We start from the raw sequence: 27,162 nt of genomic DNA, 5'->3' as shown, positions 1-27,162 counted from the left end.
TATCACAGTTAATTCTGTGATTAATATAATATTTCCTCCTGTTTATTTGGAAAGACTCGCCAACTTTAACAAAATTGCAAAAATTGCAAGCACCACATGTGGTAGACCCCTTACTCCTAGAGAACTGGGGACTCAAAGATTTATTCTGTAGTAACTCTTTAAGGTTTTTACCTTTTCTAAAAACAATTTTTGGAAATTGGCCCAATTTTTCTGATAAATATAAATCATTACTGATGAAATGCCAATTTTTCCAAATAACTTCACAAATGTATCCGGGTAACCTCTATTAAGAAATTGGTTCTTTAGGAAGTGAACTTCATTTTGAAAGGATTGGGATGTATTACACATCCGTACAGCCCTCACTAATTGTCCTTGTAGAGGTTACCCGGATACCCTCATTGATGACATCATCTTAGAAATTGATTTTAAACGTTCTACAGGTTTGTATAAACCTTTATTAGATGAATTTAAGGACAATTTAGGAAATAAAGAATCGTCACCTTGTAGTTCACCAATGACTGATCATAATCAAGTTGTTGGACTTGACTCCCCTTCTTCCATTACTATTTTAGATAAGGCTAAGTTTTCTACTAGCTTTATAACTACATTTAGCGGAGACTCAAGACACATTTGTGAAGTTATTTGGAAAAATTGGCATTTCATCAGTAATGATTTATATTTATCAGAAAAATTGGGCCAATTTCCAAAAATTGTTTTTAGAAAAGGTCAAAACCTTAAAGAGTTACTACAGAATAAATCTTTGAGTCCCCAGTTCTCTAGGAGTAAGTGGTCTACCACATGTGGTGCTTGCAATTTTTGCAATTTTTGCAATTTTGTTAAAGTTGGCGAGTCTTTCCAAATAAACAGGAGGAAATATTATATTAATCACAGAATTAACTGTGATACCCGGTCCATAGTTTATATAGCCTTTTGTGAATGCTGTCCAGCATTCTATATTGGCAAGATGGACCGAAAATTCCGTCAACGTATCTACCAGCATATTTATGCTATGAGGAACCATAAATTGGAAAATGCCCTGGCAAAGCATATAGAAAATCATCCTAATCATAAATTTAGCTTTATGGGTATAGACCATTTACCTAATAATGTAAGAGGAGGTCCAACATCACTATTACTAGAATTAAAGGAACTTGAATGGCAAATAGCATTAGCTGCCTTTAGTAACCCAGGTCTGAATGAGAACTGCAATATTTCTGCAGTTCTCAAAATGAGAAGTTACTCTAGGTAAAAATAGAGTGAATGTTTAGGAATACCTCTATTTTTATCTTTATTCTTCACTTTCATTTTTAATTTTATGTGTTTACTTAAGGTATTTACAATTTATATAGATTGTGTAGTAAGTAGTTTTTAACCTACAAATATATTTTTAACTTGATGTTTTTTAGCTAGGCGTTTATAAGTCTTGTTCCCTATGTTTGATAATAACTGTAGATGGTTTTTTATGTAAAAATAACTAGTTTGCCAGACTTATAAGTCCGGCTATAGTGTTGAATATCCCTTTGCTTTAAAATGTGCGCTTTACAGGAAGTGATGTATATTACACACTTCCCTAAGGTATTTTAAAAGACTAGCGCTTTTTATTTTTGTACCTTCTGAAGAAGCTGCTGTAGCTTGCTAGCAGCGAAAACGCTCTTTTCATTTAAATAAATTTGCATTCAAGTTACTTCTTGGAATTTGCTTGGCTTTGACTACTTGGCTGCAATACCGCTGATCTGTGGTTTTGGTTCGTTGGTTTTTTTCATCAGTTTGTTTCATTTTAGTAAGATAATAATTATACATACTTTTTATTTTTGTTTCCTTTTGAATTATCTCTTTTTTGTAGATTCTTTGAAAGTATTTCTAGAAGCTGCATTTTTAGAATCAGTCCTTTGTTTTTTTTTTCTCTACGTCAGTCCATACACTTTTTTCTGGAGATCTTTTCAGTGAAGTGGATGATGTCCAGTCCATCTCTTCTGGGAATGTTATTAGATTACTATTCTTGATGAAGGTGGAAGCTTCCTCTAAATTATTGAAAGTCCTCATTTCATTTGAGTAAAAAATTCTTATTTTTGCAGGGTATGCTAGTTGAGCTTTTATCTTGTTCTGTTTAAGTAGTAGCCAAGTTTTTTCTCTCATGTCTGGAACTCTGGAGGAATAGTCATTATCAAATCTGATTTGATTTTGTTTATATTTTAGTGGACTTTTTCTACATGCTGATTTAAGAACAAGTTCTTTATCTAGATAAGATAGGAACTTTACCACTACTGACTTGGTGAAGCAGAAGGTGAAGAAGGTATATGTTTTCCTGTGGCTCTATGTGCTCTTTCTATTCCACATGATAAGCCTTCTTTTAAGTCTAAGATTTCAGGTAACCAAGAGTTTAAAAATAAGACTATGTCTTCACCCTCCGTTCTCTCTGGTAGACCGAAGATTCTTATGTTTGTTCTCCTTTCTCTATTTTCCAGATCATCTACCTTACTGATAAGCCAGTTCTGCTGTAGTAAAGTTTCAGTTTGATTTTCTTCTTCCTTCAGTCTCCCTTCTATGTCACTTAATGAGGTTTCAATGTATGAGATTTTTGTTTGTTGTTGCTGTAGTAATTCTCTAAAAGCATCAGTTTGTTTTTGACAGTTTTCTTTCAGATTTTCTAGATTATCTTTAAATCCATACATTTTTAGAGATAGCTCTTGTAGTGTAGAGGACATCAGTTGTAGTTCTTTTTTTCAGAGTAGTTACTCAGTGAGAATTCTTTGTGCTGCTCATTTCCACAATGCAGATGTTTTCTCCCAGATATTTTGACAGGAAAATCTCAATTAATAAACTCCAAAATTGCTGTGTAGTTAGTTCAGAAGTTTATCAGAAGAGTTTAGTTCTTTTTGTTTGATGAAATTAATTACTAGACTAGTTTTGTGGAGCTCTAAAAAAGTGCTGTTTTCAGCTGGCCATCTAGGCTCCGACCCAGTCAGAAACAAAAGGATTCTGAAGCATACTTACATTGAGAGCAATTCAGAAACAAATCTTTTTTTCAAAAGTCATGAAATCTTGGGAGTTAGTATACTTAGGTAAGGAGTTATAGAAGGGGACAAATAGTCAGACTCTCTCAAAGATCCCATGGGTTTGAATCCTCTGTAGGGAGCAGTTTTGACAAGCTCTCCTACTCAATATTACTGCTTTCTAGACAGCAGACATATTCTAAAGGTTCCTGTGATTAGTGCGTCACTGCAGATACAGACACTAAAGATATGACATCAGTAAAGCAGTTTAATTTACAAAATCTTCCATGACAGAATAATGATATTTTGTAAAAAGTACTGTTATTTAGTTTGATTCTCAGGTATACCATCTTCTTTATGGAGACATGCGTGAATGGGCATACCTTCGTTGAAGGTTGTGCATCAGAGCTGGCAACTCGGCACATAAAAATCTACTGCCAATCATTAGCGGACCGGAGTTCTGCTGTGGCGACCCCTAAAAGCCGAAAGATACAACAACAACGTTTAGTTGAAGGCATGGGTTGCCTGCAAGGTGATCGTTCAAAGAGTTTTCAAGTGTCAGGACTGAAGAACATCTGAAGGTAATGAATACTATGGTCCTCACTGTTAAACAAACTGAACCTACTGTGTAAACAGCATGATAACCGTATTCAAACAGGACACATTATGGATTTACATAGATCCTAAAGATTTAAATACGTCAATCTACAGGAAATATTATCCAAACATTTTAGACAATAGAACAGGTGGTAGCAACAATACTAAATGTAAAGTATTTTGCAATTCTTAATGCTAACAAAAGTTTTGACAAGTCTGGGTAGATGAAACTAGTTTTGAGTTCTGCACCTTTAATATACCTTTAGACAAATCTGGATTTTTGAGCGTGCCACATGGAATCTTACCTGATCTAGATGTCTTTCTGACATCTGTTGCTAATATGGTAGAAGGCCTTGATGTGAACATAACTGATGACATTTTAGTCTAACAACTAAACTGGAGCAAGATTATCATCATTAGCAATCAATTAAATGATCTGATAGGCTGAGATAGAAAGGCTTAAAGTTGTAGAGAAGCAAGCTGCAAAATATGTGTAACTTACTTCAAGTACATAGCTCTTATCAGAAGGGCTTAATTGAAAGTCTGATAAAATGAATGTAAGCATTAATGTGCCAAAATACATAGTTAAGTATCTAAAAGTGATTTCCAGACATGGTATAAAACCTGTCAAAGTTTATTTTAATCTTGTCAGATGTGACCATGTCATCAAAGATGCTTGCAAATAGTAATATGCAGTGCGTTTAGACAACTCAACAGGAAAATAACTTCTACATGTTCAAATATTTTTCATTAATGCACCTACAATCAAATCTTATGACATGTCACAACCTAACTGCAGGTAGACTTATTTATTACATTAGTTAACTAGGTATGTCCAACTGGGCCAGGGGCCAGTTTTCAGCGGAGATCTGTGGAGAAAAGCTCCACAGTAGTACACCACAGCAAATAAGGCATAATATAAAGCAATCAACAGTACAATACAATCATAGTACAGTAACAAGCAATAATACAATGCAAGGTCCGTTGTCAACAGAGACGTGGGGAGAAAGCTCCACAGCAGTACACCACAACAAAGAAGCCATAAATATAATGCAATCAATAGCATAATACAGTCATGGTACAGTAACAAGCAAAAATACAATGCAAGCAATAGTACAATGCAAGTTCTGGGTATTTTTAGATAATAAAAACAAATTAAGATAAGGACGTTAGAAGATGTGATGAGAAAAAGTAACAGACGTGGGAAAAATAATTAACCTGCAGAGTGGCAGGAGCACAGCTAATGACTGGTAAGGTGTACCTTTACGAGAAATTTGAACTGAATGAGTATAGGGTTTCTGGCTATAGTCTCTGGAAGAGTGTTCCAGAGTTTGGCTATTCTGTGTGAATAGAAGGAGTTGCCATGATAGTTGTGAAAGTTGGATACCTTTAGCAAAAGTTTGTTAGAAGATCTGAGAGATCTAAGATTAGTACTAGTTTGAACTAAATAGGAGATGGCAGGGCAGTTGCTGGGATAGTAGATTATTTTGTGGGCTAAGGTTAGTTGACTGAGTGATAAAAATTTGGGGAGCTCTAGCTAGTTTAATTGTGAAAGAGCTGAGCAGTGGTGAGATCTGTGTGGGTGATTAGTAGCAAATTTAGAAATCTTATTGTAATATGATTCTAGGTTGCTGAGGTCCAATTTTCGATTGATAGTGAACATGAGAGAGACATACAGAAGGGTGGATAGAAGGTGTGTGCAAGCAGTGGCCAGCTTGACGTTGGGAGGTAGGTATGGTTTGGCCCTGTATAGGATGCCTAGTTTGATGTGGACTTTTTTGATAGTTTGGGCAACATCACGTATATCAAATTTGAGGTTATCATCTTTCGTAAGACCTAAAACTTTAGTGTGGTTTTTGGGGACTATTTTGGTTCTGTTTAGGAGAAGATTGAGAGAGGAAGCTGTGAAGGTTTGCTTTTTGTTACTAAAAACTATAATTTTGGTTTTGTTGGGATTTAAAATAAGTTGGTGTTGAGAGAGGTAAGTTTCAATGTCCTGAAAAGAAGATTGCATTATTAGTTGGAGTTCTTGGGGTGAGGAGGCAGAGCAGATGAGGGTAGCATCTTTGGCACACTGTACTATGGAGGCTAGTTGAGTTGCTGAACTAAGGTTGTTTGTGAATATGATAAAGATTAGTGGACCGAGAATAGAACCTTGGGGTACACCCACGGGGATGGGGAGTGGGGGGAAAGAAAGTTTTCCCATTTTGTAGCCTGCTGTCGACTTGAAAGATGGCTATGGAACCAAGTTAGTGAGGCTAGACTGAGGCCATAGGAAGACAGTTTATTTAGTAGCTGGTAGGATATGGTGTTGAAGGCTTTAGACATACCAAGAAAGATGGAAGAGACAAGTTGGCCTTTGTTCATGAGATGGTGGACGGTGTTAGTGAAGGTTAGGAGGGCAGTACTGGCACTATGCTTAGGTCTGAAGCCATGATGAGAGCTGGAAAGGAGATTCTTGTTAAGGAAGTAGTTAATGACTTGGTTGTGAATGCATTTTTCTAATATTTTCGCAAGGGGGGAAAGGATGGCTATGGGACGATAGTTAGTTCTTTGGAGAGGCCACCTTTGTGGAGGGGTATAATATGAGATATTTTCCACATAAGTAGAACATATTGTTGTTTAATAGAGCAATTGATCAGGACTGAAATGGGGTAGGTAACTGAAGGAGCCACAAGTTTTAGTAATATATTAGGGAATTTGTCTACAGCTGTGCAGCAAGGTTTAACTTTAGATAAGAGAGTCTTTATATAATTAACACACTGGTAAAAGCTCATAAACACAAAAAAACTCAAAACATGCTGCAAGACACAGTCAACAGTCATGAGCTGTAAAAAACAAGTTTTTATTAAGCGCTTTTTGTCTCCCTAGATAGCAAGACTTCTTCAGATCTGAGACGGAGTAGAGGGGCAGGGCTTTTAGCCTATCTGTGTAGGGTAGATGTTTGAGGCCTTGGATTCTCCTGGTGAGGAACCTCTGTGGTCTCTTCAGCTGCTGCATGTGCTTTGTGAGGTACATGCCGAAAGGGGCTTGTACTCAATAATGAGTCTTTTAAGGGAAAAATACAGGGATGCTATGACAATGTGATAATTTGTGGGGACATCACTTTCCCCAAAGGGGATGATGCATTTTTTGGCATTCAGTTTGAGGCCATGTTTCTGGCACCAGTCCTTTGTTTGGGTAAGACTTTCTTGGAGGATGTCCACATCACTAGGGGGAATTGATGACAGTTCCCAGCTTATAGTCATCTGCAAACTTGGCCAGCCATAGCCCACTGGTTTTGGCCTGCACCTCAGAAAAGTATATTCCAAACAACAGAGGCCCCAAACCAATCCCTGGGGTATGCCGCTCATTACGGGTCTGCTGCTTGAGGTGGCTTCCCCTACTCTGACTAGGTGGGTTCTATCAGTGAGTCAGTTTGCTACCCATCTGGTAACCTATGGATTGATGCCTAGTTGAGAGAGTTTATCTATTATACCTGAGTGGGGAACAGTATCGAAGGCTGTGGCCAGGTCAAGGTAGGCAGTGTGCACTGTCTTCCCCTCATCTATGGCTTTGCTGACTGCCTCAAAGAAGTCAACCAAGTTTAACAACATGACCCCCTCCCCCCTTGATAAAACCAAACTGTGTAAGATCGAGTGTTTGGAGGTTGCCAATGTCCTTGTTAATGAGTTCCATGATAATCTGTTCCATGGCCTTGCAGATCAGGCTAGTTAGGCTGATGGGTCTATAATTTCCTGGATCGGTGGATGCTCCACCCTTGTGGAAAGGGATGACAGTGGCTGTTCTCCACTTGGCTGGAACAAAGCCAGTACTCAAGCTTTGGTTGAATAGGGTGTTTAATGGTGCTGCAAGTTCATAGGTTCATACTAGGCTATCTGCCCAAGGGCATTTATAAGCCTAGCCCAGAGTTTTGTGGCTTTCGCCACCCCTTTAGTTTGACGGATACTATGCCCATTATTTTGCTGTGCCTCTGTCGAACAGTGACACTGAGGTAATCCCTGGGGTATATCTGTGATCTCCCATCCATTGGTCAAGATTTCTCTTGAACAAGGTCAGCGAGGTGCTCTGCCTCACATGTACCGGGATTTTGTTCCACAGCATAGGGAGTCTCTGGGTGATGAATCTGTCCCTCCAGCACGTCCTATTAATAACCGTGTCAAGGTTTAAGTCTCCCGCCCTTGTAGTTCTGAGGGATCTAGATTTTTTGAGGTGAAGCATGTTCATCAATTCTGGGCTGGACATGGCCTTGTATGTCAGGCACAGGTCGCCTCTGAGCAGACGGTAAGCGACTGAATAGAGCTGGAGTTCCTTCAGTCGGGCAGCATAAGACATATTTTTGAGACCCTTTATCCTTTTGGTGAGGAACTTTTGGGGCCTTTCCAGTTGCTGCAGGTGTCGGGTCAGATACATTCCGAATGGGGCATTGTACTCAATCATTGGTCTGATGAGTGATGAGTACAGGGGGACGATGACCTCCCTTGATCTAGATGTGAATCCCTTCATGATCAGGTGGGCAATGTAGAAGGTCTTCCTAACTACTTTGGCGACGTGAGTGTCAAACGAAAAGTTACTGTCAACCTGGGTCCCCAGATGCCTGATAAACTCTTCTGTGCTCAGTGGATTGCCACCTATATGGTAGCTAGGGGTAACCTTGTTTTTCCCGAAGGGTATGACTATGCATTTTTTGGCGTTCAACTTTAGTCCATGGCTCTGGCACCAGTTATCCGTTTCTATGAGACCCTTCTGAAGGATATCTGTGTCAGATGTGTTCTCGACTATGGCACCCAGTTTGCAGTCATCTGCAAATTTTGTCAGCCATAACCCTCCTATGTTTGCTTGTACTTCTGAAAAGTAGATGCCGAACAAGAGTGGGCCCAGGACTGAGCCCTGTGGGACACCACTTGTGACAGGCTTTGAGTCTGACATGGCGCCAGCAAATCTGACCCTGTGGGTTCTGTCACTTAGCCAGTTTGCTACCCATCTTGTGACGTATGGGTTTACATTTAAGCTGATGAGTTTTTCAATGATACCTGAGTGGGGTATTGTGTCGAAAGCCTTTGCCAGGTCGAGGTAGGCTGTGTGGACTGCCTTTCCCTCATCAATGGCCTTGGTGACTGTTTTGAAAAAGTCAACCAAGTTTAAAAGGCATGATCTGCCTTTGACAAAGCCAAACTGGGTTGGATCCAAAGTCTGCAAGTCGCCTATGTCTTTATGAGTTCCATTATGATCCTCTCCATAGCCTTGCAGATCAGGCTTGTCAAGCTGATGGGACGGTAATTTCCAGGGTCGGTGGAGGCACCGCCTTTGTGAAGTGGGACCACAGTTGCTGTATGCCACTCCTTGGGTACGTATCCTGAGGTGAGGCTAAGATTAAACAGCTGTCCTAACTGCGGGTTTAATTCCTCATTGAGTTGGTGGAGCACACAACCGGGGACACCATCTGGTCCCATGGATGCTGTGTTTTTCGCCTTGGAGAGAGCAGTTCTCACCTGAGCGTTAGAGATGTTTGGGGGGCTACAATCCTCTGGTATAGATATCTCTCCTTTTGGGGGGGGGGGAGTTTGCACTGAACCTGTCAGCCAGTATGTTGGCAATGTCTGTAGGTTCAGTGATTTTTACATCATTTTGAACTAATTCTGAGCATATCTGGGAGTTTCCTCCCAGGTTTCTGACATAGCTAAAGAAGGTCTTATGATTGTCTTTTGAGTCCTTAGCAATTTTTCACTCAAAATTTGCCTTGGATGATTTTATGAGAGATCATAGTTTTTTACTTATAATGATCAAAGGTGTCTTACCTTTTAGGGATTTTGCTCTATCTTGTAGTAGCTTCCTCCTTTTGTTGTAGAGCTTGTTTATGGCTGGGGTCCACCAGACTGGATGCTTGCTTTTGGTACAAAGAGTCTTTGTTTTGTTTGGGATTGCCTGATCCATGCAGTCCTGTAGGTGCTGGTAGAAGGCATTTGTAAGTGATTCAGCGGCTTGAGTAATGGTTTCCATGGGCTCGGGGCCTTAAAAGAGACCACACTAGTCCTTAGAAGTGTGAAGTCAGCTTTAGAGAAGTTCTTCACTGTGGTCTTTTTTATCTCAGGTGGGGGCGGGATGTGGACTTCCAGTGAGATTAGTTTATGATCTGATCTCACCAGTGAGGGGTATACTTCCGGTGTTGAACATTGTGACCCCATGTTCGTGATGATGAGATCAAGTATGTTTTCACCTCTTGTGGGGATGGTGACTAGTTGTTCCATGGCATTTGAGTTTATGAACTCTAGGAACCTTTGGGCTAGAGTGTTGGGGCTTGAGTAGTGATCCCAGTCTATATTCTGGTAGTTGAAGTCATCTAGTATGATGGTATTTGGAGATACATTTATCCCCTCCAGTGTTTTCAGGAAAGCTATGTGAGGTTCCTGTGTTTGAGAGGGTGGCCTGTAACATGCTACAAATTGCAGAGCAGTCTTGCCTATGGTTAATTGCACCTGGATGGTCTTCGATGCATTGTGCATTGCCACCAACCTTGAGGTGTGGGTGTCCTTGATGAATATGGACAACCCCCCTCCTTTCTTGGTGGTGTCCGGATTTTGGGGCCGGAACACATGATATGAGGTAAAACCTGATAGTGCCGGGGTACTCTCAGGAGCCTTGAACCAGGTTTCAGTCACAGCACAGACATCGATGTTCTCCATACTGAGAAGGGCCTCAAGTGCATGCATCTTGAGGTTGAGACTTCTGGCATTGAGCAGCATTACCCTTAGTTTTTTTCCTTTTTTGTGTTCTAGGGTGGTAGGTTTAGAATTTGAGCCTTGCCTAAAAAAGGCACTATGGGGGTGGAAAGAGCCTTTGCCAATATCCAGAAGCCCAGGGGTTACAGGTGCAAGCCGTCCCTTGCGAAGCAGCTTGGCTTGTCCAGCATGTCATCCCAGGCAGACAGACATTGGATTCCCTTTGAATGACACCAGAGTTTAAGCCAATTATTAAAGCTGATCATCTTATCTCTGTATTGTGGCATCATTCTTGGTGAAAGTAGGATACTGCTCAAGGTCAGGGTCATACCTGCCTGGGCTACATAATCAGAGAGCTCCTCTATGTCTCTTCTCATGTAGTCCAGGGAGGTACGTCTCAGGTCGTTCACACCAGCGTGGACAATGACTGAGTCATACTTGTACCTGCTGTTGAGAGACCTGAGTGCTTGCGTTATGTGGTGGATTCTAGCGCCTGACAGGCAGCTTACTGTGACCTTCTCCTTACTCAATCTGGTAAGCGGGACATCAGTGTGTCTGACTATGGAGTCACCAATGACGAGTGTGTCTGGCATTGTGTTTGGCCTTAAGGGCTGTGACTGTTTGGCACACTGACTATGTGGTCTATGTGTTGCATGTGTTGTGTCTTGAGGTGGCAGTTGTTTGGGTGTCTGCTTTGGTGGCCTCTGCTGTTTTGGTAGATTTTTGATCAGAGCCTCCGAGTATGTCTTTGTGTGTTTATGTGTATGATTTGTTGTGATAGTACTATGTGAGACTGGGTTTGTGGTGTGTGTGGTTACCTTCTCCTCCTGTCTGGTCTTGCCAGTCCTATGTTGAGAGAGCTCAGCCTCCAGTTTGGCTGTATAGTTGCATCTCTCGCATGTATTTGTGTTTTGTGGGAGAAGGAGAGGGTTGTCTGTGTACATGAGGCAATTGTAACATTGCCTCAATATTCCCAGATTCACCAGCTGAGCAGGAGAGGACACTAGCAACTGATCCCTCGACATGCTAGAAGGAATAGACAAAAAACTTTAAAAAGACTCCGGGGGGTGTGGGTGATCGAGAAAGGGGTTTTTGGGCTGGTGGGGTACTATGTATAATAAAAGTGCTATATCAAAGTAAAAAGTACTTTAGGAGCAAGTGCTAGGCTTTACAGATGGAGAATAGTCTACTTAGGAATTAAGTAGAGCTTAACTCTTTAGATGTAGAATACGCTGGTTTGATCAGCAGTACAGTTCAAGGAAGGCTGTTTTAAGGGAAAATTTGAAGAGTGGACTTTAGGTAGCCCGAATAGTTTAACCTTGATTAACTGCCGCTGCTCTTGTGTGCTCCTGTGGCAACTCCGCGCTAAAGCGTGCTTTATAGCAGGGGGCTGGAAAAGGCAGGAAATGACCCAAAATGGCCAATGAATAGTTACTGTCTCAAACCACTCCTCCGAGGACAAACAGGCAGCTCAGTACTCCCCACTCTCACTGGTGAGTAAAGAAACTTCCCTCTGGCCACACAAGAAAATGGAGGAACACAGGAACCAAATACAAAGCCCAGAGATCAGCAAAATCTGATCACTGGAAGAACTAGCTAGGAAAGTTAGGAAAGCAGAAGTATTTTTTTTTTTTTCAAGTTTTTTTACACACACAGCCAGAAAATACAGTAAATGATTGGTTTTTCGACTAAATGCTATCAAAGGCTAGTACACTTGAGTGTATTAGCCTGTAGGTTAACTTATAAGCAAAACTTAAGCTAAGAAGTGCAGTCAACAAATTAAGCTCAGAAAAACAGAGAAAACAGGTAATATCACAATAATATAGGCAAAAACAGTGGTCGAAATGCACAAAAGGTCGAAAAAAGCAATAAAAATGTTTAAAAAATACTTAGAATCAGGAAAGTCGCTTTTTCTGCTCTAGGAACTCTGCAGGGGACCACGAGGAGCTATGCTGAGTTCTCTATTGCCAGAAAAGCCTGCCAAAGCGTGCTTTATAGCAGGGGGCTGGAAAAGGCAGGAAATGACCCAAAATGGCCAAAGAATTACCAGTTACTGTCTCAAACCACTCCTCCGAGGACAAACAGGCAGCTCAGTACGCCCACTCTCACTGGTGAGTAAAGAAACTTCCCTCTGGCCACACAAGAAAATGGAGGAACACAGGAACCAAATACAAAGCCCAGAGATCAGCAAAATCTGATCACTGGAACAACTAGCTAGGAAAGTTAGGAAAGCAGAAGTATTTTTTTGTTTTTCTTTTACGTTTTTGTGACACACACAGACAGAAAATACAGTAAATGCTTGGTTTTTCGACTAAATGCTATCAAAGGCTAGTACACTTGAGTGTATTAGCCTGTAGGTTAACTTATAAGCAAAACTTAAGCTAAGAAGTGCAGTCAACAAATTAAGCTCAGAAAAACAGAGATAAGAGGTAATATCACAATAATATAGGCAAAAACAGTGGTGAAATGCACAAAAGGTCGAAAAAGCAATAAAAATGTTTAAAAAATACTTAGAATCAGGAAAGTCGCTTTTTCTGCTCTCTGCTGCTCTAGGAACTCTGCAGGGGACCATGAGGAGCTATGCTGAGTTCTCTATTGCCAGAAAAGCCCGCCAAAGCGTGCTTTATAGCAGGGGGCTGGAAAAGGCAGGAAATTACCCAAAATGGCCAATGAATTACCAGTTACTGTCTCAAACCACTCCTCCGAGGACAAACAGGCAGCTCAGTACTCCCCACTCTCACTGGCGAGTAAAGAAACTTCCCTCTGGCCACACAAGAAAATGGAGGAACACAGGAACCAAATACAAAGCCCAGGGATCAGCAAAATCTGATCACTGGAACAACTAGCTAGGAAAGTTAGGAAAGCAGAAGTATTTTTTTGTTTTTTTTTCAAGTTTTTTTACACACACAGCCAGAAAATACAGTAAATGCTTGTTTTTTCGACTAAATGCTATCAAAGGCTAGTACACTTGAGTGTATTAGCCTGTAGGTTAACTTATAAGCAAAACTTAAGCTAAGAAGTGCAGTCAACAAATTAAGCTCAGAAAAACAGAGAAAACAGGTAATATCACAATAATATAGGCAAAAACAGTGGTCGAAATGCACAAAAGGTCGAAAAAAGCAATAAAAATGTTTCTGCTTAAGTTCATGGAGAATGCAGCCTAGGATGTTTTTGGGTCCCATGGAGACTGTATTATTTGCCTTTGAGAGGGCAGTGATGACTTGCTCCCTAGATATAATGGGAGGGAGGGCATGTGCTGGGGATGTCCTGATTTACTGATGGGGGCACAAAGGGGTGACGTTTTTGCTGAACCTGTCTGCCAGCAGGTTGGCTATATCTACGTTTTTTTTTGTATGTAGTATCCTTAACCATCAGTTCTGAGGAGATCTGAGTGCTTCCTTTGAAACTGCAGACATATGTGAAGAACGGCTTATGATTGTCATTTGTAGGTGCGACCAATTTGGACTCAAAATTTGCTTTGGAGGATTTGACTAGTGTTCTTATTGGCTTGCTCCGGCTAAGGAGAGACTGCTTCCAATTACACACCTGCTCCTTCGTTGTCCTGGCCAGCAATTTTTTTCCTTTTATTACAGAATTTACTTACTGCAGTTGTCCAACAGATAGGTTTACTCTTCCTTGAGGAGGAGGATTTTGTGCTGTTTGGTATTCCTGATTTCATGCAGCTATATAAATGCTTGCATAGTACTTTGATGTAGGTTTGGACATTTGTGCCAGTTCCTATGAAGGGGGGGGTCACTGTGAAACTGTTTATACTTTCACTCATGGGAATGTATTCAGGTTTGGAGAAGGTTTTTTTGTTTGACCCCGGATTGGGGGGGGGGGCTTCAAATGTGACCACTTTGTGGTAGGATCTTACGAGGGAGGATGACACTGTAGGGATGCTGGAATGGTTACTCATGTTGGTTAATACCAAGTCCAAGACATTATCACCTCTTGTGGGTGTGTCAACCAGCTGGTCCAAGGCATTTGCATTGACAAAATCAAGGAATCTCTGGGCATATGTGTTTTGGCATGAGTTGTTCTTCCTATCTACAGTTGGATAGTTAAAGTCACCCATGATCAGGGTAAAGGGTTGAATCTTGATAGATTCGAAGAGGTCCAGATAGGTGGAGTGGGCATCTTGAGTCAAAGTTGGGGGCCTGTATCTAGCTATGATTTGAATAGGGGTGTTGCTTTGCATCTCGCCCACATCCCCCTGCAAAGGTATCCACCATGAAAATCTTCTCCTAATCTGACTTTGGACTCCTAAAAACAGAAGTGGCTAACTTCACGGCACCCATGCCAATGGAAAATAGATGCATGACTGCCGAATCATACACCAATGCACTCTACGAACACGTACATAAATGCATGAAACTTGCTATACCCAACAGACCCTAGATGCTCTCCTCCAAAAAAAAGGAAGCCAATATGGTGGTCCCCTGCCATTAATAAACTCTACAACAGAAGGAAGAAACTGTTGCAGGAAAAAGGTGAAGTTCCAAGACTGGAAAAATTCCCTTATTAGCCTCAACAAAACATTAAGATCCCTCATCAAAACCTCCAAAGCCAGCTATGAAGGCAGAATTGCGACAGACACTAAAAATAACCACAAAGCCTTTTATAGTAATATCAAGAATCTCCACAGCAATACCCAGATCCAGATTTGCTCTGAGTTACTGCACAATGGTACCTCCTATACTGAGCCAACAGATACTGTCAGCATACTGCCCAACAGATTCAGTGCCAACTTTACCCCTCCACCCCTCAAAGGACCAATCTCAATACCAGAAGAATGCCATGCACCCAGCATTACTGCAGCACAGGTTAAAGCTGAATTTTCCAAAGCCGAGAATACAGCTTCCATGGGACCCAATATCTCTGGCTGTGTTTTACATGAATTACAAAGCGAACTGGCACCACATCTGTGTGCTCTGTTCACTCACAACCTCACTTCAGGCTTTGTCCCTACTGAATGGCGCACTGCTACAGTTATCCCTCTCCATAAAGGAGGAGCAACTACAGACCCTGGAAATGATCACCTCATTAGCCTGTGTGTCATACTGTTTGACCAGCCTGGAGGTGTGTATGTCTTTTATATATATTGCAACTCCACCTCATTTTTCTTTGCTGCCCATGGTTTGGGGTTTGAATGTATGACCGAATGAGTAACCTGGTATGGCTGGGGTGCTCTCCGCAGCTTTGAACCAGGTTTCTGTGACTGCATAAATGTCAGTATCTTCCAGGGTTAAGAATGCTTGCAATGAGTGCAGTTTCATGTCAAGCTGTAATAATTTAATTTTCCATTTTTGCGAAACATGGAATACCACACAAGATAGTTACTGACAAAGGACCAGAAGACTTTAGGTATATATAAACCTCAAGTCTAGACACCCTTGTAACAATGGACAGGTTGAGCATATAGTACAGACAGTGAGAACTTTGAAACATTAAATTAAAATGCCCATGAAGCTGGAAATACATGGTTACAGATGTATTAAATGTAATAAAGAAATACAGCCATTCCACTACAAGTGACTGTTGTATATCCTTGGAAACCCATGATTCTCCATTTCAGACAACAGGGTAACACCACTTCCTCTCAGCAAATATTCTAATGGGTGCACATCTGAGAGCAAAATAACTGACTTCATCTGCACTCTTAGTACCAGAGAGCAAGCAAGCTGCTGATCAGTTTTTGCAAGCACAGTAAAGGGAGCAGAAACATAACTATGAAAGAACAGGGAGACTCTGTCTTTACTTAAAGAAGGGAAATTTGAGAAAAAATTGCCAGCACAGGAATTCTGGGGAAAAAAAGAAATAATGAAAGATGTAGTGCTTCAAAAAGTAAACTTTCCCAGACCGTACTGGATATAGGGCTACACTAACAGAATCTATGGAAGAAACAGAAGACAAACACAGAGACTGATTCAGAAATTTACATAAAGTTACTGAGAGAGGTAATTCAAATTATACAGTGATGGCTCATTTGTACTCAGAAATGAGCACACTGACTGGACAGTTATAAATTGAGCACATACTAACAGAATAAAGTCCAGCCTCTGAAGTACCATTGAGGGGCCAGACTTTCAATTGGAATATGCTCAGGGAAAGAGCAAAATAGAAGAAAAATCAAGTATGTTCTCAAAAATAAGAAACAGAAATGTACCTGTTTTCTTTGTATTTCTGTACTGTCCCTCATAAAATCTTGACAGAAAACAAAAAACAGTAACGAAGATTTGCTTTTCACTTTTCTCTGTTGCTTCTCCTGCACTGCGCTGACATATATGTGCCAGCCTGATTACTGCAGGCAGTGTGTAGCTTGCTTGGAAAAGACAATAAGCTGCTAATGAGCTGCATGCTAGTTGCACAAGCTTGATTCATCCAACCTCCATATTATAGTGAGTCGGTTAAAGGAGTTGACTGTGATTTTTTTCAGTGAATCATGATTGCATGAGCAAAGCTATAAGTGGAATAACTTATCCTTAGGCTATGCAACTTTATAATGGATTATATTAAGTAAAGAAGTCTATGGGCAATGTGTCATGCATAGAGGTGTGGAGTTTTCTGCCTGTGAAATAAATTTGTAGATTTCAACCTATTAAATGTAATAGGATCACAAATAATTGTGAAAGGTGACAAAATCAAATGTACTACATCTGGCTTGAGAACACCCTTATTCAAATTTATGCTCTGTATCACCCCTGAAAAGATTCAGCATTCTTCTGCAGCTACTGAGTCTTCAGCAAAAAGGAAAACAAGAGTGTCCTTTTTCATGGATTCATAAAACAACATTCATGAGGTAATACCATTATCAAAGAAGAAAGAAAATTGATTATACTTGTTCCACAACAGAAATTCATATAAATAAGCAGTATTGGCATAACAACTAAAAAGATGTGGGACCTGTGTATACCTTCAGACAAGTTAATCACAAGAATGTCACATCAGGCTAAATAAAAATAAGGAGGAGGGTATAATCTTTAGTTATAAACACAGAGATCTAAAATAGTTACTTATAAAGATGCAACCAGTTAAATGTCAGCACTAGCATACATTTTAACATCTAAGAAGACAGCCACTAAATGCATAGAATAATTACCTAGGTTTGCTTTTTGTTTAATGCTCACACATGTTTCATTTGATATTGTTCCTTTGACACCCCAGCGATCCGATATCCCTTGTGTAGATATACAACAGTTGAAAGGTAGTACTGGAACAAAACGGTACATGATGCAGTACTGCAATGTGCAGTTCTTGATTATTTTGGGCTGCAAGAAAAAAATATTGCCAAATAAGTTATGACTGGTGGATGCCAATACTTACGCAGCAGCACTTGACAAATAAAAAAAGTGAGACAGAGGTTGGTATCTGCCATATTATTCAGTCAAAAGTGGTAGCTTTTTCAGTGCTACACATACATTTCCTCTTTCATGGCCTGTGTCTTGTGAGCTCATCAGTCACTGCACTACTGGACTGCATTTGTGAACCCATGGTGACAGTGAATTACTGGTAACATTCTTGTCATTCCAAAGGATCTCCATATTTCATCATATTTGCTTATTATTTTTGTACAAAGCAAACGTATAGCATGACATAATATGGTACTACCACACTTGCTGTCTGTGAATTACCCAGCTGTCATACCTCCTACCAGTGGTCCTCTGTGTAGCAGTGCATGTGTACATGTGGACATCTCTGTCTGTGCACTTGCATGCAGGTAAATGGCACTATCACTGGTCACTTGAGCTCCTTTTACTCAAGAATAAGTATAATTATCTGTTAGTAAAAGTTTGCTGTTTGAAGGGCTTGAAATCAAGCATTTTACAAATAAATAAATTACAATTAAGCAAAAAAATTATTAACTCTAACAACCAGTTTCCACTGTCATGACCCAATTGGAGGCCAACACGGAGCTGTCTACTTGCACGTCCGCCAAGGTTGTGCATGCATCTGGTGCAGATGTAGAGGGGGAACCATGGCTGATAATATCTGAGGGGCCTAGAGGGATTCCCCAAATATTGGTTAGGGAACACGTGCTTGGTACCCTCACTGAATACAGTCAGGGGTCTGAACTTCCTAAAGTTGTTAAAGCAGATGTTCCTTTAAAAAAGAAACAAACAAAAAAAAAACATGTGGCTTCTATGGCTAAGGATCCTCATAAAGAGTGACAGGAATTTACTCAGGGGCTATGTAATGCCCTTATGGCCCTGAAACCCATACAAGGATTTTCTGTCCCTGCTTCTGCTCTCTGGTCTTCCACCCTCCTAAGATGTCTATGGATTTTGACTATTCTGATGAAGAGTTGGATTCTGTTGAAGAATCCTTGGCTTAGTCCTCCCAGATCCACTCTCCTCTTGCCCTGGGGGTCTGACGACGAAGATTCAGTTTCCCCTGATTCTCCTTTCGGAGAATTATCTTTAGTGGATACAGTAGTCTGTATGATGGAACACTTGTAAGTGGGACTGTTCCCAGGTTTCTAAGGTTCAAAAGACATATAAAGCAAATACAAGTGGACCACTGGAACCTGTACATACTAAACAAATAATAAAATAAAAAAAATGACTGGATAGCTCACACTCGCATAAAATAACTTCAATGTACAAAGTTAAAACTGCAATAACGGTTAAGTGCTTTCATCAATAATGACATCATCAGAACCACTTAAAGGATATTAAAAGTTCAAAAGCAAATAAAAAGCATTTCTGAAAACACTCCCCCATTAATTATCTAATCAAATATTAAAAAGATTATACAAAGTATCAATCATAAGCCATAAGAAAAGCCCAATCATATCAAAACAATATGAAAACACATCCCATTTGTCCAAACAATATGAAGCTGAAAAAGTCTTTTACAAGTACCAGTCTTGTTCACCAGACAAAAAAGCAATCAAAGGGCAGAAATAGCAAAATCTACTTATGTCCTATGAGATAATATGAACAAAATGAACAAACTGTAAAACTAATGAATGTTGAATCTACAATCTTGTAGCTCTATTTTTTAATTCACTGGAAATATACATAGATTCATTAAGACTGGGCTGGTTAGTGGGAGAGTGTTTTTCAGAAATTATTTTTATTTGCTGTTGAACTTTTAATGTCAATTCAATGGTTCTGATGATGTCATTATTGACAAAAGTGCTTAACCTTTATTGCAGTTTTAACTTTGTACATTAAGGTTCAAAAGAGATATTATGAACTCTTGAAAATCACCTCACCCAGATTTTCTGCAGTCACTCCAGCTTTAGCTGCCCCTTTGGATACATTTGCAGCAGCTTTTCAGGCTCCTGACTCTCAATCTCTGGTCCCTGTGAAGTGACAGATTTTATAAAGTTCCTGAGGATCATAAGTATAAAAGTCTTTCATCTGAACCTGCTGCTGTTGTTTTTTATGTCCACAGACGAGCCATCCAAATTGCTATCCTCTTCCAAACGTTTGGAACCTTCTGATACTGACAGCCATGCTACGGGGAGGGATAGTAAAACAGTGTATACTTCTGCTACTTTGGCCTTTAGGGCCATTAACTATCAAACACACATGACTAGATATGTTCTGCCTCTTCTCTTCCTGTTGGGGGGAGGTGGTTGATATGCCTGATTCAGACAGTAAGACATCTGCCCTTTCTCTTTTCAGTTCTGCACCTCAGGTGGCTCCCCATTCCATTAAATTCAGCTATGATGCTGCTGATGCCTTTTCTAGGGCAGCTGCATCTGGTTCCATCATGAGGAAATACTCTTGATTGAGACTTCAAACTTTACCCAAGGACATTAAAGCCATCATTTTAGAATCTCCCTTAGACAACCAGAATCTCTTTGCCACTGCTGCTGCAGGTTTTTTTTAAAACTCTTCAGGATAAGGATAATGTTATGCAAGACCTGAAGTATAGCTTTGTTTCCCCTGTACAGAAGTTCCAGAGGAATTATCCGATTTTTGTCCATAGGAAGCCTAGACAACCTGCTTGGAGAAGGAGGTTCCTAAATGGATTTTCCCAGACAAATCCACTCAGAGTTCTAGAGGCCAAAAGCCTTTTTTTCCTAACAAATCTACCTGTATCTGACATCCAGTCTCCTTTTCCCCTTGGCCAGATTCCTCTGTCCCTCAGGCTAACTCTTTCCTTTTCTATTTGGTAACAGATAGATACAGATGCCTGGTTTCTCTCCATCATCCAATTTTTTTTTTTTTTTATGGCTTGGAAGTCCTTCCCTCAGCCTCCTCCTTGCTAGCTTCATTTTCCTTTGGTTTTGCAGGAACTGGTAAATCTGGGAACTATTCAACCTGTGTCCTTGTTTCAACAGGAAACAGGTTTTTATTCCAGAATGTTTCTGGTTCTTTGTAAGGAGGGGTCATGGGGGCCCATCCTAGACCTGTCATTTCTCAATACCTTTCTCAAGGTCCCTTCCTTCAGGATGTTGTCTCTTCAGACACTTTTCCCTTTGTTGCTTCTTCAAGTCTTTTTGGTATTTCTGAATTTGAAGGATGCTTACCTCCATAGTCCTATCCACCCTCACTTAAGGAAGTTTTTACATTTCTCTTGTTTCTTCCTCTCCTTATCAGTTCTCTGATTTGTCTTTGGCCTTTCTACAGCTCCAAGGGTATTTTACAAATATATGACTTCTTTGTTAACCTTCTGCAGACTTCAGAGTATTCAAATATACCCTTACTTGGATGACCTTCTAATGTAAGCCCCCAGCATAGCTGCTCCTGCTTCAAAATTTACACTTCATTATGTTTCTGCACATTATGAGGTTTCTGGCTCTGAAATTGTAGTTTATTGGCCGTTTGGGAAGTTTTTCTATCCCTTTCAACTTTCTGGTTTAGAAACCCGTGTTTGAGTGGGTTTGCACACCGTGCAGCACTGTTAAGCTGGGGTAAACTATTACCGGTGCCAGAAAGTCTCCTCTTCAATTTTTCCCTTAGATCTTGCTAGTTCTCTTCTCTCTTGCACTTTAATTAGCTTATTTGTCTAGCACTTCATCAGGCTTCTTGTAGCAATTATTATAGCACACATAAGTGCTATCAGCACTAGACGTCCTATAAGGAAACAGCTCTAGTACTTAGTAATGATGACCATTCCTCCTGGCACGTCTAAAGGTCAGTTCCCTGTGATTTCTCCTATTAACCTGGTGAACTTGGGCATTCTGAGGCAGTGTAGCAACTGCCTCATGTACACAGACAATGCTCTACTCTTACCTCCCAACATTCAGACTTTTGAGAGATGTACTTATACCTCCAAACTGGAAGTCATGCACTCTCCAGCCAAGACCGGAATAGCTGGTCAAGAGGAGAAGGTCAACACCTGCACCACACCACATGGAACACATAGCTCTCCAGAACACCCACCTTCACAGCCCTCGCATAAAAACACAAACCACACACCCACCTTCACAGTGGCTTTCAATAGAAATCTACCCAAACAGCAGAGACTTCTAAGGCAGAAACATACTCAACCACCACAACACAGCACAAACCACAAGACATATAGCTCACCTACACGGTGTCCCCCTCAATCTAAGCCCCTAAGGCAAAACAGCTTGCCCAATACAATAATCATAGGTGACTCAATAGTGAGACACACTGATGTCCCACTCACTAGGTTGAATAAGAAGAAGGTAACAGTCAGTTGTCTCTCAGGTGCCAGAATCCAACACATAACACAAGCACTCCGGTCACTCCACAACAAGTACAAGTATGACTCTGTTATTGTCCATGTGGGTGTGAATGACCTGAGATGCACCTCCATGGACTTCAAGAAAACAGATATGGTGGAGCTCTCGGATTATGAGGCCCAGGCAGGTATGACTCTAGCCCTGAGCAGCATCATACTGTCGCCGAATGATACTGCAGTGTAGACAATGACTGACTTCAACAATTGGCTAAGTTTCTGGTGTCATTCTAAGAGGATCCAGTATCTGTCTGCTTGGGATGACATGATTGACAGACATCAATGCTTTGCCAGAGATGGCCTGCATCTGTCACCCCTGGGTTTTTGGGTATTGGCTAAGGCTCTTGCCACCCCTACAGTGCCTTTTTTAGGCAGTGTTCCAAAGACCAAATTACCACCGTAACAGCTATAAATAAATACAATCTGAGGGTCATGCTGCTCAACACTAGAAGTCCATATCTCAAGATGCACTCACTCGAAGCACTCCTCAAAATGGAGAACATCAACATTTCTGCTGTAACAGAGACCTGGTTTAAAGTAGCAGAAAAGACCCCTGTGCTACCAGGCTATAACTCGTTCCACACCTTTCAGCCCCAGAACATGGACTGAAGCTACAAAGGTGGTGGTGTCTCCATAATCATATAGGATATGCACACCTCCAGACTAGTAGCCCAGCAAAACGCACCTGAGACACTCCAGGTACAACTAACATTGGGTAAAAGAGAGATTCAGGTCGTAGCCTGCTATAGGTCCCCAACCATGTCCCAAGACTCTCACTTCACATTCCTAAGCACCCTGGAAACTATTAAGATCCAACCCAACACTCTCATACTAGGTGACTTCAACTAACCCTTCATCAACAGGTAAAACTACTCATGTACCAATGTACTGGCCCAGTGCTTCCTGGAATTCATCACTTCCAATGCCCTGGACCAGCTCATTCGTACTCCCAACTAGAGGAAGCAACATCCTTAACCTGGTTATTATTAACATTGGCAACTGTTGCTCTATGCCAATAGTCAATTCCTCCCTGGTTAGATCTGACTACAAACTAATCACCATGGAAATCCACATCTCGCCCACATCCCCCTGCAAAGGTATCCACCATGAAAATCTTCTCCTAAGCTGACTTTGGACTCCTAAAAACAGAGGTGGCTAACTTCACGGCACCCATGCCAATGGAAAATAGATGCATGACTGCTCAATCATACACCAATGCACTCTACGAACACGTACATAAATGCATGAAACTTGCTATACCCAACAGACCCTAGATGCTCTCCTCCAAAAAAAGGAAGCCAATATGGTGATCCCCTGCCATTAATAAACTCTACAACAAAAGGAAGAAACTGTTGCAGGAAAAAGGTGAAGTTCCAAGACTGGAAAAATTCCCTTATTAGCCTCAACAAAATGTTAAGATCCCTCATCAAAACCTCCAAAGCCAGCTATGAAGGCAGAATTGCGACAGACACTAAAAATAACCACAAAGCCTTTTATAGTAATATCAAGAATCTCCACAGCAATACCCAGATCCAGATTTGCTCTGAGTTACTGCACAATGGTACCTCCTATACTGAGCCAACAGATACTGTCAGCATACTGCCCAACAGATTCAGTGCCAACTTTACTCCTACACCCCTCAAAGGACCAATCTCAATACCAGAAGAATGCCATGCACCCAGCATTACTGCAGCACAGGTTAAAGCTGCATTTTCCAAAGCCGAGAATACAGCTTCCATGGGACCCAATATCCCTGGCTGTGTTTTACATGAATTATAAAGCGAACTGGCACCACATCTGTGTGCTCTGTTCACTCACAACCTCACTTCAGGCTTTGTCCCTACTAAATGGCACACTGCTACAGTTATCCCTCTCCATAAAGGAGGAGCAACTACAGACCCTGGAAATGATCACCTCATTAGCCTGAAGAGTCTGATATGTAAGGCTATGGAGCACATCATCATGGACCTAATTAACAAGGATATAGGGAATCTCCAATCTCTATATCCCACACAATTTGGTTTTGTGAAATGTATATCATGCCTGGTCAACCTGGTTGACTTCTTTCAGTCAGTCACCAGAGCTGTGGATGAGGGTAAAGCAGTTCATACAGCCTACCTCAATCTGGCCAAGGCCTTTGATACCACTCCACTCAGGAATTATTGATAAACTCACCAAACTATGCATCAACCCCTATATCATTACGTGGGTTGCAAACTGGCTCACAGATAGAACCCACAATGTGAAGGTAGCAGACTACAAGTCAGACTGCCGACCAGTCAAGAGTGGAGTCCCACAGGGATCGGTCCTGGGTCCTCTCCTGTTTGGCATCTACTTCTCAGAAGTCCAGGCCAACACAGAGGAACTTTGGCTGACCAAGTTCGCAGATGACTGCAAGCTGGGAGCCATTATTAACTCTCCAAGTGATGCAGACATCCTAAAGAAGGGCATGAAACCATGGCCTTAAGTTTAATGCCAAAATATGCTTAGTCATCCCCTTTGGGAAAAACTCACTTCCAACTAATTACCACACCAATTGGAGCCCACTGAACACTGAAGACGTTATAAGAGATCTGGGAACATAGGTTGACAGCACCCTCTCCTTCGACCACCAGATTGCCACTGTAGTCAGAAAGTCCTTCTACGTGGCACATCTCATTACCAAGGGTTTTGCATCTAGGAAGAAAGAGGTCATCATTTCTCTCTACTCTTCCCTTATTAGACCAGTCATAGAGTAAAATTCCCCATTTGGCATGTACCTCACTAAACACCTGCAACAGCTGGACAGGCCACAAAAGTACCTCATAAAGAAGATCCTAGGCCTTAAACACATGTCCTACACAAACAGACTAAAAAACTTCAGCTATTCTCTGTCTCATATCGTCTACTAAGAGGCAATCTCTGCTTGACTTACAAAGCCATGTCTGACCCAGCTTTGTTAGAAATGCTACATGTAAAGAAATTTCAATCCCTACACACCACACGCTCCAGAGACCTCAACCTTGTTACCACAATCAACAGAACATGCTGAAGGGACAGGTTCATAACCCAGAGACTGCCCATGTTCTGGAATAGACTTCCCACACATGTCAAACAGAGCACCTCACTGGCCCGCATAAAGAGAAATCTTGATGAGTGGATGAGAAATAGAAAGTTCACCCCGGGGATCACTCAAGTGGCTCTACCTGATAGAGGCACTGGGAAATAATGTCGGGTGGCACAATGCCAGGGCACTTCTATGAGCTAGGCTTGCAAAGGCTCCAGGCCATTAGCCTAGTACATACCTATAAACCTATGAACCCTCAATCTCAAAAGGTCTGTGTTGGCTCCCTCTCAGGACCAGGTGATTTTCGGTTGCAAGATTCAGACAATTCCAGTGTTGGCTTGTCGCCTGCCTTGCAAGGTCCTCTCTTTGACTGCTTACTTTCAGTACTTTCTTCCTCTTCCAGTCCTTCCTGCAAGGGAATTTCTCTGGTTCCTAGAGTACATGGCATTCACCATTCACATGGCTCCTTTTGCAATTCCCTGGCATCTCAAAGACTGCTTGTCTCCAACACTATTACCCTCAGGATATCTGGTCCCGCTCATCTCGTCTCAAGCTTGAGCTCTGCTGGAAGATTCATCAGACTTCCCTGAATCCAGGTCTGCCATTTCAGGTCCCTCTCCCGACTGAGGAGCTGCACATGAATGCTTCTGGTCATGGTTGGGGAGCATCCTCCAACAACTTAAAAGGCCAGGGATTTTGAAAGACTAAATCAACATTAAGGAGATGAGGGCTCCACAGTTTTTACTCCCTTTGGGTTCCAGGTGTTTTAATGTTTTTACAGACAATACCACAGTCATATGGTGCATCAACAAGCAAGGGAGCACAACATCTTACCTTCTTTGCAGCCTGGCTCTGCAGGCTTGTTTTTTTGCAGTACATCACTTGATTTTTCATGTAGCTTATGTCCCTTAATAGCACAGTCTGGTGGCAGAATCCTTGAGCAGATCCAGGACAAATCATTATGAATGGATGCTTCATTGGGAGGTGTTTCTGGATAATGTACATTGGTGGGGTACTCCTCATGTAGATCTTTTTGCCTTTCCTCTGAACAGAAAACTTCCCCAGTTCTGTTACAGAGTGTAAGTTGTGAAGTCCTCTGGCATGGAAAATGAATGCCATGTCTTTTTCTTGAAAGAGGATGTTTCTGTATGCCTATTCCCCTCTTCCTCTACTACCACAGGCCCTGCACAAGATCTTGCTGGACACACCAAAAATCTTGCTGGTGACTCCTTTTTGGCCCAGACAGCATTGGTTCACTATTTTACCTGGCTAGGAGGAATTATCACAAATTACCTCACAGGACAGATCTTCTCACATGAGTCAAGCAATCTCTAATTCACCCTCACTAGTCCATCCTTCAAATGACACTTTGGATAATAGGGTTTTGATTCCTTTCAGGCACTAATTTTCTGAGGACGTGCTTTGGGTTTTGCAGGAGGCCATAAAACCCACTAACAGAAAACCCTGTGTGACTAAGCGGAAAATATTTTCTATTTGGTGTCTCAAGCCTCGCCTGGATCCTTTTTCTGTTGGGGTTTCTACAGTCCTTTCCTATTTGTGTGAGTTGCTCAATTCTGGTTCGGCAAATGCACTAGTTAAAGTTCATTTGTCAGGCATTTCTGCCTGTCTGTCTCTGAATCCACCTTTGGCTTGTACTTTTGAAATCAAATGATTTTAAAAGCCATCCCTCATATTAGGTCTGCAAGAAAGCCTATTCCTCCTTCTTGGAACCTTAATTTTTTTCTTGAAAAATTGACTCAATCCCTTTTGAGCATGCTTTTTCTTCTTCCCTACAACATTGTACTTGGAAGACTGGATTGTTGGTTGCTCTTACTTCTGCCAAGAGAGTACCAAAAGAAACGCAACAGGAATATAATCCAAAAACACAACTGGAAAAAACATCACAACACAGGAACCACACTGACTTCAAGGAATACTGGTTACCAAGAATTTTATTCTGGTACCTCGGCCTTTTGCGTTCAAGGAATAATTTGTGACTACAAACTACTTCCATTTATACACCAAATACTTAAACAATAAAACAATGAACTCATTAAGTTAATTGCTTAATATTATTAAATAGCTAATCATAAAATGGAAAAAAACACATCACATTCTTAAAGTGAAATACCCAGATTTTAAC

At 41.1% G+C, this 27,162-nt stretch overlaps 1 protein-coding gene across 1 annotated transcript in view; it reads right to left on the bottom strand.

Moving 5' to 3' along the window:
- Positions 1 to 27,162, bottom strand: part of LOC122805360 (interferon gamma receptor 1-like) — a 1,208,195-nt gene that overhangs the window by 121,221 nt on the left and 1,059,812 nt on the right. The window contains exon 6 of the mRNA XM_044075453.1: positions 17,412 to 17,580. Within this exon, the coding sequence (XP_043931388.1) occupies positions 17,412 to 17,580 (169 nt within the window). The remainder of the gene's footprint in view (positions 1 to 17,411; positions 17,581 to 27,162) is intronic.

Source organism: Protopterus annectens, chromosome 1.part1, assembly GCF_019279795.1.
Source record: "Protopterus annectens isolate FY-2018-M chromosome 1.part1, PAN1.0, whole genome shotgun sequence".
NCBI classification, from domain to species: domain Eukaryota; kingdom Metazoa; phylum Chordata; order Ceratodontiformes; family Protopteridae; genus Protopterus; species Protopterus annectens.
This window is presented reverse-complemented; position numbering and strand designations above follow the sequence as displayed.